The sequence below is a fragment of the Hypanus sabinus genome, chromosome 8 (genome assembly GCF_030144855.1).
Source record: "Hypanus sabinus isolate sHypSab1 chromosome 8, sHypSab1.hap1, whole genome shotgun sequence".
Classification (NCBI taxonomy): Eukaryota; Metazoa; Chordata; class Chondrichthyes; order Myliobatiformes; family Dasyatidae; genus Hypanus; species Hypanus sabinus.
The window spans coordinates 13,418,278-13,429,199 of record NC_082713.1 but is presented as its reverse complement, the minus strand read 5'-3'; the positions used below and the strand labels follow the sequence as shown (position 1 = coordinate 13,429,199).

The 10,922-nt window shown below is 42.4% G+C and overlaps 1 protein-coding gene across 4 annotated transcripts in view; it reads right to left on the bottom strand.

Moving 5' to 3' along the window:
• Nucleotides 1-561: 561 nt before the first annotated feature.
• The window catches only part of zgc:66433 (uncharacterized protein LOC321250 homolog), a 138,352-nt gene continuing 127,991 nt past the window's right edge, over nucleotides 562-10,922 (bottom strand). For 3 of the 4 annotated variants that reach the window (XM_059976705.1, XM_059976706.1, XM_059976702.1), the window contains exons 9-12: nucleotides 7,656-9,233; nucleotides 6,189-6,370; nucleotides 5,156-5,273; nucleotides 564-2,724 (exon numbers count right to left, since the gene is read on the bottom strand). In XM_059976705.1, coding sequence (XP_059832688.1) covers nucleotides 2,555-2,724; nucleotides 5,156-5,273; nucleotides 6,189-6,370; nucleotides 7,656-9,233 — 2,048 coding nt within the window. In that variant the 3' untranslated portion in view covers nucleotides 564-2,554. Of the gene's footprint in view, nucleotides 2,725-5,155; nucleotides 5,274-6,188; nucleotides 6,371-7,655; nucleotides 9,234-10,922 lie in introns of all 4 variants that reach the window. The other variant, XM_059976703.1, reaches the window with a different exon arrangement.

Below are 10,922 nucleotides of genomic sequence, written 5' to 3'. Positions count from 1 at the left end.
AAAAACACCTACTTGAATGTTTTAGGAACAGCTTTTTCCCCTCCTCCATCAGATTTCTAAACGGACAATGAACCCACGAACACCACCTTAGTATTTTTCCCTCTCCTTTTGTATGACTTATTTAATTTAATTTGCTTTTTTATATATAGTTATTGTAATTAATTGTTTTATTATATGCATTGCATTGAATTGCAGCTGTAAAACAACAAATTTCACAAAATACGCCAATGATATTAAACCTGATTCTGATTCTGAGATTATATTTCTCGGCAAATGATTTTCCATAAAGTTTTGTTGAAGCATGTTTCAAAGGGAGTGGCTGAATAGTATTTGATAATTATTTAAATGGAAATCGGGTAAGTATTTGAAGTGGAAAAAGATGCAAGAGTTTTGGCAGCGTCTAAGGCAGTGGAACTTGTTTCGGATTTCTTGAGCAAACATGTTTATTTTTACTATGATTAGATTTTTAACTAGTGGAAATTCCTGCTGCAAATCTCTCAGACAAGAAACAACAGTGTGAAAACTTCATTTGGGGGTCGGCCAAGTCTTTATTTACTTTGTCCCGCCAATGTGTATCCATTCAAGTTCCGCCCACCAGTTCACCAGTGCTGTGAAACAAGGGCCAAATGAAATACAGTTATTGAAAAGAGGGAGTTTTCTTTTCATCAGTATTGCCTTAGGATAGACATAGGTTGTTGAGGTGAAGGATCTGTCCATTGCATTAAACCTACATTTAAAGCCAAGATTATTAAGTTCTAGGGGTTAAAGGTTTAAAGGAGAAGGCAGGCGAATGGGATTGGGAAGGATAATATATCAACCCTGTTCTAATGGCAGAGCAGACTCAAAGGGGTGAACGGCTTATTTCTGCTCCTATGTCTTGTGGTCTTAATGTACAGAGCAAACTTGGGTCTAGGTCCATAGCTCCCCAGAAATGGCCAATCAAGTACAATGTAGCAAGAAAGCCATATGGCATATGCTTGCCTTTAGTAGTGGAGACACTGAGTTTAAATTTCATGAAGTTATGTGGCAGCTTTATAAAATCTGGCTAGGATTATTGCATTCAATTCCGGTCACCCCATTAAAGGAAGGATGCTGAGGTTTTGGAGAGGTGCAGAAGATGTTTACCTGCACACTGCCTGGATTAGAGAGCATGTGCTGTGGGAGAGGTTGGCCAAACTTGGGTTCTTTTCTCTTGAGTAGCAGAAGATGGGCGGAGGCCTGATAGAGGTTTATAAGGTTACGAGAGTCAGAGATAGAGTAGTTAACAGATTACCCTTATGTCAAGTTGTCTAATACTAGAGGGCATGCAGTTAAGGTAAGCTGGAAGGAGATGTGCAAGGTGAGAGAGTGGTGGGTGCCCGGAATATTCTGCCAGTAGGTAAATACATCAGAGATTCTTGTGAATGTGCAGAGTGGGATATAGACATTGTGCAGTCAGAGGGGATTAGTTTAAATAGCTATTTAATTATCTTGGCACAGCATTGTGGGCTGAAGGGCCTGTTCCTGTGCTGTACTGTTCTACGCTTTGGGTTCCAACTAAAAATAGTTTAGCTGGGTTTCAGCTAAAGATAGATTGAACCTTATTCAAGTAACATTAGCTGCTTGTGTGATTGGAAATGCGTTATTTTCTTCTGATATTCATTCCAGAAGCAAATTGAGTTTACTGTTGAACATTTATTGTGGTGTTACCCAGCCGTTCCAATAAATTACCTTTAAATCACTTGAACAGAGAAGTTTAAACTAACTTCAAAGCTAGAAACTGCTTAGATATAAAAACTGACAACGAAAGTTATTAGCGAAGACACTATTGTTGGCGATATTAGTAAATATTTCATTTCCCTGCTGTTACTTTAGCAGAGGCATTAAGGTATTTAAAACAGATCATTGCAAGTACATATAAAACACAGAACAGAAAAAACACACTTTGGAATTGAAATGAGCCACCTGTTCAATATCCTGCCAAAACTTAGTTCTATTGATACTAACAGCCCTGAACACCTTATTTATTAATTTATATAGTTACAAGGACAGCACATTATTGCACATCCCTATTTACCCTTGACATCACTTTCATTTCAGAATGCCATCCTTAGATCCCACATCCTGCAGTGGGTCTAGAGGCGTAAATATTTGACAAGCAGATCAGGCCACCTCAAAGGCCATCAGCACTGGGATTTCACAACAATTGAATGCTTTCACGTCCACCACTCGAAGTTGAGAATCTATGCAATGAATCATTTACTAAAGTTCCCCTCCATTCGTGGTGGGATTTGAACTTGTGTCTTTTGGTTTTTGCCTCTTCCTGTAACTCGTATTCCTGTAAATAGGGGTCTGCTACCATACAGGGGAGTATGATATAATGATCGGTCCATAAGAGGTTCCTGCTTTGTAACATTACCCAACATATCTTTCTACCCTCTTGTATCCTTTAATTTCTTCCTGGCTGGACTTTATTCCCCAGCAATCTCAGTATAAACAACCAAACTGGTCACTATGGATCTCTGAGGCGAGTTGAGGAACAATATTGTCTTGCAGTCCTATTTCGAAGCAGATCTTATTGAACAGTCTGTGGCATGTCGCTCCAAGCCTTGGCCTTCTTCTTGGCAATGGCCAGCCATGGAGGCTCTACTGTAGCCAGTGGGGCAAGCTTTGTGTTGGGCATTGGCCGCTTCTCCCTCATTCCCATTCCACAGGCTTGTGTCTTTGGTGGTGGGTGTGAACCTGCTGAAAGAACAAAAAAAAAGTCGTCTCAATCATCTCAACAACAATGCAAACCCCAGAATCTGGACTTGAACTTTCATAAGTCTGCATTGAAATAAGCTGGGTAACTGTTACTTTATTCAAAAAGGATTAGCTTTATTTGTCACCTGTACATCAAAACATACAGTGACGTTCATGGTTTCCATCAATGACCAACACAGGCCAAGGGTATGAGGGGAACAGCCCCAAATGTCTCCATGCTTCTGGTGTCAGCTTTAATCAAAAAGGATTAGCTTTATTTGGCACCTGGTGTAGGGCTTAGCATGCCCCCAACTTCCTAAACTCCAAGAGCTAATGTTGCAGCTATATAGGACCCTGGTCAGACCCCACTTGGATTACTGTGCTTAGTTCTGGTCACATCACTACAGGAAGGATGTGGAAACCATAGAAAGGGAGCAGAGGAGATTTACAAGGATGTTGCTTTGATTGGGGAGCATGCCTTATGAGAATAGATTGAGTGAACTTGGGCTTTTTTCCTTGGAGCAATGGAGGATGAGAAGTGACCTTATGGAGGTGATAAGATGATGAGAAGCACTGATCGTGTGGATAGTCAGAGGCTTTTTCCCAGGGCTGAAATGGCTAGCACGAGAGGGCATAGTTTTATGGTGCTTGGAAGAAGGTACAGAGGAGATGTCAGGGGTAAGTTTTGTATGCAGAGAGTGGTGAGTGCATGGAATGGGTTGCCGGCGATGGTGGTGGAGGTGGATACGATAGAATCTTTTAAGAGACTCCTGGACAGGTACATGGAGCTTAGAAAAATAGAGGGCTATGGGTAACCATAGGTAATTTCTAAAGTAAGGACATGTTCAGCACAGCTTTGTGGGCCGAAGGGCCTGTATTGTGCTGTAGGTTTTCTATGCTGGCTTTGGAATAGAAACATAGAAAACATACAGCACATACAGGCCCTTCGGCCCACAACGCTGTGCCAAACATGTTTCTACCTTAGAACTACCTAGGCTTTACCCATAACCTATATTTCTAAGCTCCATGCAGCCATCCAGAAGTCTCTTAAAGACCCTATCGTTTCTGCCTTCACCACCGCCGCTGGCAGCCCATTCCACGCACTCACCACTCTCTATATATAAAAAAAAATACCCCTGACATCTCCTCTGTGCCTACTTCCAAGCACCTTAAAACTATGCCCTCTTGTGCTAGCCATTTCAGCCCTGGGAAAAAGCCTCTGACTGTCCACATGATCAATGCCTCTCATTATCTTGACACCTCTACCAGGTCACTTCTCATCCTCCGTCGCTCCAAGGAGAAAAGGCCAAGTTCACTCAACTGATTCTCATAAGGCCTGCTCCCCAATACAGGCAACATCCATGCCAATCTCCTCTGCACCCTTTCTATGGTTTCCACATCCTTCCTGTAGTGAGGCAACCAGAATTGAGCACAGTACTCCAAGTGGGGTCCGACCAGGGTCCCAAATCGCTGCAAAGTTACCTCTTGGCTCTTAAACTCAATCCCACGATTGATGAAGGCCAATGCACCGTATGCCTTCTTAACCACAGAGTCAACCTTTGAGTGTCCTATGGACTTGAACCCGAAGATCCCTCTGACCCTCCACACTGCCAAGAGTCTTACCATTAATGCTATATTCTGTCATCATATTTGACCTACCAAAATGAACCAGCTCACACTTATCTGGGCAAAACTCCATCTGCCACTTCTCAGCCCAGTTTTGCATCCTATCAATGTCCCACTGTAACCTCTTATAGCCCTCCATACTATCCACAACACCCCCAACCTTTGTGTCATCAGCAAATTTACTAACCCATCCCTCCACTTCCTCATCCAGGTCATTTATAAAAATCTCAAAGAGTATGAGTCCCAGAACAGATCCCTGAGGCACACAACTGGTCACCGGCCTCCATGTAGAATATGACCCATCCACAACTACTCTTTGCTTTCTATGGGCAAGCCAGTTCTGGATTCACAAAGCAATGTCCCCTTGGATTTCATGCCTCCTTACTTTCTCAATAAGCCTTGCATGAAGGGATACCTTATCAAATGCCTTGCTGAAATCCATATACACTACATCTACAGCTCTACTTTCATCAATGTGTTTTGTCACAATCTCAAAAAATTCAATCAGGCTTGTAAGGCACATCCTGCCTTTAACAAAGCCATACTGTCTATTCCTAATCACATTATGCCTCTCCAAATGTTCAGAAATCCTGCCTCTCAGGATCTTCTCCATTAACTTACCAACCACTGAAGTAAGACTCCCTGGGAAGAGTGTGGGAGGAAACGGGAGTACTTGGAGGAAACCCTTTTGGTCATGAAGAGAATGTACAAATTCTTTTCAGACAGCAGCAGAAACTGCACCCTGATCCTGCAGGCTGGTGCTGTAAAGCAATTGCACTAACCACTATGCTACTGTGCTGTACCATACCTTGAGTGGTTATTCTGGATAGGTAGTCCTCCTTCACATTTGTTTTCATTTCCTTGCTCTGTATGCCAGAGGGAGGCTCCTTATCTGCAATCTTTTTCATGAGGTGCTTTGTCACTTCCTTATAGGGAAAAGAAATTATAGTTAATTGACTCATAACACATTAATTGAGTTACATCATTCAGTTTGCTAACTGTTAAAGGCATGGATTTGGCTTTCAAGTAATTTTCTCAATTACAAACACAACAACTTATAGTCTTTTAACATCTTTGGACTATTTTTACTGTGCCCATAGTCTGCTTTTTATCAATTATGCTATTGTTTGCACTGTTGTAACTGTATGTTGTAACTATGTGGTTTTGTGCTGGTCTTGTAGCTTTAGTTTTTGGTCTTGTTTTGTCTGGTGGTTTTGGAGCTCCTTTCCGGGGAACACACTAAGGCGGTAACGCGATATTATTACGCAGCAGTCTCTCCAGACTCTGGATTGGGGATTGCCAAACGATACGTGGATTTTCTGGTGTAGTCATGTGCTTTTGTGATATCATTCTGGAGGTACATTGTCTCATTTTTTAACTGCATTGCATTTGTGGTTTCTAAATTACAATAAACTGAATCGGAATCTGAAGAGATTCTGCAGATGCTGGAAATCAAAGCTACACACACAATATGGTGGAGAAACTCGGCAGGGTAGGCAGCATCTATGGAAATGAATAAACAGTCAAGGTTTTGGTCTGAGACCCTTTCTCAGGGTTGGGAAGAAAGGAGACAGAAGCCAGAATAAGAAGGTGTGGGGAGAGGAAAGAGTACAAGCTGAGAAAAGATGAGTGGGAAAGGTGGGTGGGTGGGTGGGAAAGGGTGGATGAAGTGAGAACCTGGGATGTGATTGGTGGAAGTGGGAAAGTACTGAAGAAGAAGGAATCTGACAGGAGAGGAGAGTGGAAGAAGGAGGAGCATCAGAGGGAGGTGATGGGCAGATGAGAAGAGGTAAGAGTTTGCAATTAAGTTTTTAATATGAATATTATTTGATAAATGTTACCGTTTCAGTGTCTGTTTGAATCAGGGATTGTTCCCCCAGAAGCCGGGCTTTTTCCTGCATTCCTGCATACTGGTCTTGAAAGCCTTTCTGTTTCTGTCTTGCTAAAGAGACCCAGGCTGGCTCTGAAGAGTTGACTCTTGGACTGTCTGCTGGTTCGGGTTTGGCTGGAGTAGAGTTCCTCTCTGTGTAATAGATTTGGGAAATAAAACACACTTTCCAGTGAAAGGAAACAAGTACCGATCTGATCATCTGCTTAGCTCCACCAGGTTATGTAAAATATTCCTTTTACTTACAGGGGCACTTGAAGGTAACTTCGAGAAGGCAATGCACAATTAATAGCTGTAAGTTACTGCAGGAGCATATATAATAATTTTATGTTAAAATAATTGTTTAAGTATCAATTGTCTCCAAAGGTGAGGCTATAAGACCATAAAACATAGGAACTGAAACAGGCCATTTGTCCCATTGGGTCTGCTCCAGCATTCTATCATGGCTGATTTAGTATCCCTCTCAGCCCCATTTTCCTTCCTTTTTCCTGTAATCTTTGATGTCCTTCCTAACGAAGAACCTAACAACCTCCACTTTAAATATGCCAAGTGACTTGGCCTCCACAGGTGTCTGTGGCAAGGAATTTCTGGCTGAGGAAGACAGCCTTGAAGTGGTTGAATAACGTAAGAACACCAAAGATGGAGATCATAAAAATATGAGAGGTATTAATAATGGGAAGTTTCTTTATCGAGAGGGTGGTCAGAATATGGAACTCCATCCCAAATTGAATAGCTAAAGTGGAGAGTGTTAAGGGGTCCTTAATGATGGTGCCTCTGAGAGGTGACATCCATCAATGAGGACCCCCACCACCCAGGACATACCCTTTTCTCATTGCTGCCATCAAGGAGCCTGAGGATGCATACTCAACATTTTAGCAACTGCTCCTTCCCCTCCACCATCGGATTTCTGAATGGACGATGAAACTGTGTACACTACCTCACTATTTTATTTTTTAATATATTTCTCATATTTGTAATTGTTATATGGTTTGTTATATAATTGTTATATATTTCTCATAATTGTAATTGTTATATGGTTATATAATGTATATCTTTTATGCATTACATTCTGCCCTCACAAAGGAACAAATTTCACGACAAGTCAGTGATAAAAACCTGATCCGTATTCCAAGTCTGAAAGTATTCAAGCGTAAGTTAGTTAAACACTTCAAGGAGCAGGGGTAGATAGCAGTGTTAAATGAAGAGGAGGGGGAGGATTCATAAACAGAGCATATACAGTTATACAATAGAAAATAATGTTGGTAAAACCTTAGAGAAACTGTATCATGTTACCACAATGTTGTCTACTACCATTAGTAATGGTGTGAAATAGTCTCCATCACCACATCTCAACATCATTGTTAACTGCTGATGGAAATATAGATCAAGTCATGGGCCAAAGTAAACTAAAATTCCACACCTGATGTTTTACCGAATTCCAGGTAGGTTTCACTATTCTTTCTCTCATTACTTCCTCGAGAAACATGACGCTTTTCTTGCATAGCAGTTTCTGTCAAGGTCTCCAGTGAATCACGTATCCCAGGCATTGGACACTGAGCCCTCAGATCCTCTGGCAGTGATTTGGCTGCATTTTTACCAATGTCTTTTTCAGTCCCAGTTGACAAAGAAGCCCCTGCTTGCCCACCTGTGGTGCTATCTCCTTTCTGGAGTGCTGGGGTTTGTGTTGCTAACTGCAATGTCTCTCCTGCGGGGTCTTTTCTCTCTGCCGCATGTTCAACGCTACCTTCTGTCGAATATTTGTAAAGAGGTGAAGTTCTTCTCAGCCTGACACCAAATGGACTTCCCTTGGTATCCTGTTCAGTTTCTGCTTGTCGTTCTATATCTTGGAGATTGTTGCCCATAGATGCTTGTTCTTTTTCATCAGCTTTCACTTCCAATGGCAGATTAAGAATCTGTTGACCAGTTGATTCTTGTTTGGCACTGTCTTCTGATCTATCTTCACAACACCCCGATTTTGGCACTGTCTGAAGATTCCCATCCACATTCCTTCTCCTGGTATCCATTATGGATCTCTGCCAAGCAGATGCGATTGAGAACTTGATAGAGCCTTGATTACTAGGCTTGAGATGTTCCTGTGACAGCTCATCTGCAACTGAAAGCTCAGGCTGTGCCTGACTGTGGGTGAATTCTGAAGTAGATCGCTCAGATTGCTTTACTAAATCTTCAGATAGAATGCCAACACTGTCTGTCAAATCATTGCATGGCTTTGGAACATGTTCCGGTCTGTGATTCAATAAGCTCTCAACATCTGTCCCTTCCATGACTGACTGATCTGTCAGGCTACTTTCCACACCTTCCTGGTACCCTTTACATGAACCCAACTTCTCATTAGGTGTCACTCCCTTTGCTTGTTCAGATATCAAACTATGTTCTGGTGCACTCAATACATTTAAAATTGTTTCCCCTTGTCCTTCTTCCTGAAGCTGGGCAGCCAGGTTGCATTTCAAAGATGGAGTTGTGACTGCACTTGGGGAAACCAAATCTCCCTCAACGTCCCCCAACAAGAGATCTTCACCAGTCGTGGATTTCTCTGCCTCCTGAACTCTATTCTCAAGACAGTCCAGTGAATCAGCGACAGCCTCTGGTGTGGTATCAGAGGGCAACGCATCATTTGTCTTTACGTCAGTGACGGTTTTTGTTGAAGATAACTTGGAATCCTCTTCATGACCCGGAACAGTTTCTTGTCCCAACTGCCCAGCAATAGGATTCTCCTCAGTGTCAGGCACACCCTCAGAAAGAAAGACTGGTTCTGAAGGAAGTACCTCTTGATTTGTAGTGGTCGGCGATGTATCTGTACTCAGATTGGTGAATTCACCATCGGATGCATCTTCAGGCTCTGCAGTGCGACGAACAGAGGTGGCAAGTGCTCTGGAAACGTCTGGAACTTTTTCTGCACATTCCTCATTATTCGCTTCAGGAATCTTTGGACAAGGCATTTTATTAAAATGAACATCAATGTCACCATCCACCAATGGATCTGTTACATAGGGAAAACCAGAGGAGATGTATAATTTAATATCATTCTACAATAGTCAAAATGATGAGCAACATTAAACTTCAAATCTCAGACTTGTCTAATAGTCAGTTTTATTGCTCCTATGTGGCTTTAATTGCAATGCTAGTTTTAGAATTATAGAACTCTATAGCAAAGAAAATAGCCCTTCAGCCCATATAGTCTGTCCTGCACAAATAATCTGTCTAGTCCTATCAATCTGCACCTGCACCGTAGCCCTCCATACCCCTCCCATCCATGTACCTATCCAGATTTCTTTTAAATATTGAAATCAGACCAGCATCCACCACTTCCACCGGCAGCTTGTTCCACACTCTGAGTACCTTTTTGAGAGAAGAATTTCCCCCTCATGTTCCCCTTAAACATTTTACCTTTCACCCTTAACCCATGACCTCTAGTTGCAGTCTTACTGAACCTTAGTGGAAGAAAACTGCTTGCATTTATCCCACCTGACTGGCAGACCACAGTTTGTGTGGCTTCAGAGCTGTGTGTCTGACATGGCTATAAGCAGCACTGAGGCCCCAAAGGGGACTGTATTGGCTCCCTCCCTGTTCACCCTGTATACCTCGGACTTTAGATACAACACTGAGTCATGTCATCCTCAGAAATTCTCTGATGACTCAGCAATAGGTGGGTGTATAAAGGGAGGATGGGAGGATGAATGCAAGGCCTCAGTGGAGGACTATGTCAAATGGTGCAAGCTGAATCATCTGCTGCTCAGTATCAGTAAGACAAGGGAGATGGTAAAAGACTTTTAGGAAGACTAAGCCTGCAATGCTTCCTGTTACTATTGATGGTGAGCACATGGATGCGGTGAGGACCTACAGGTACCTAGGGGTGCACCTGGATGACAGACTTGAGTGGAGCACCAACACAGAGGCTGAGTACAAGAAGGGCCAGAGATGCCTCTACTTCCTGAGGAGACTGAGTCCCTTGGAGAATGCAGGCTTCTCGTTCACATGTTCTCCCAGTCTGTTGTTGCCAGTACAATCTTCTATATGGTGGTGTGCTGGGGCATCAGTATCAATACGGGTGATGCCAACAGGCTCAATAAACGGAGAGAATCCAGGCAATTCTGGACAACGTTTCTTTCCCTCTGCATGCCACCTTGGCTGAACAGAGGGGCACTTTTAGTAATAGACTAAGACAACTGCACTTCTTCAAGGAGCACTATATGAGGTAATTATTTCCCTCGGCCATCAGTGTGATAACCTATAGCGGGGAAGTGATGAACCCTCTCCTGCTAGACTGTTTGTGGTAATTTATTTCTTACCCTTTCTTACTTCTCTCCTAACATTTGTATATCTGTGCACTTGTACAGGTGGCCCCTATTTTTCGAACATTCGCTTAATGACAGCTCGCTGTTATGAAAGACCTACATTAATACCTGTTTTCGCTAAACAAAGAGGATTTTTGCTTTTACGAAAAAAAGACGCCCACTTTATAAATGTATTTACTCTGAGAACGATGACCATGACTATGAAGCCTTGTGCGGGTAGTTGTGTGTGAATGCGCATGCGTGTATGTGCCAATTTTTTCCTCCAAATCGAGTTTGGCTCGCTGTCTTCCCGATTCTGATAAGTGAAACTACACTGTACATGCAATATTTCTACTTTATATAGGCTGTATATTTATCATATCATTCCTGCTTTT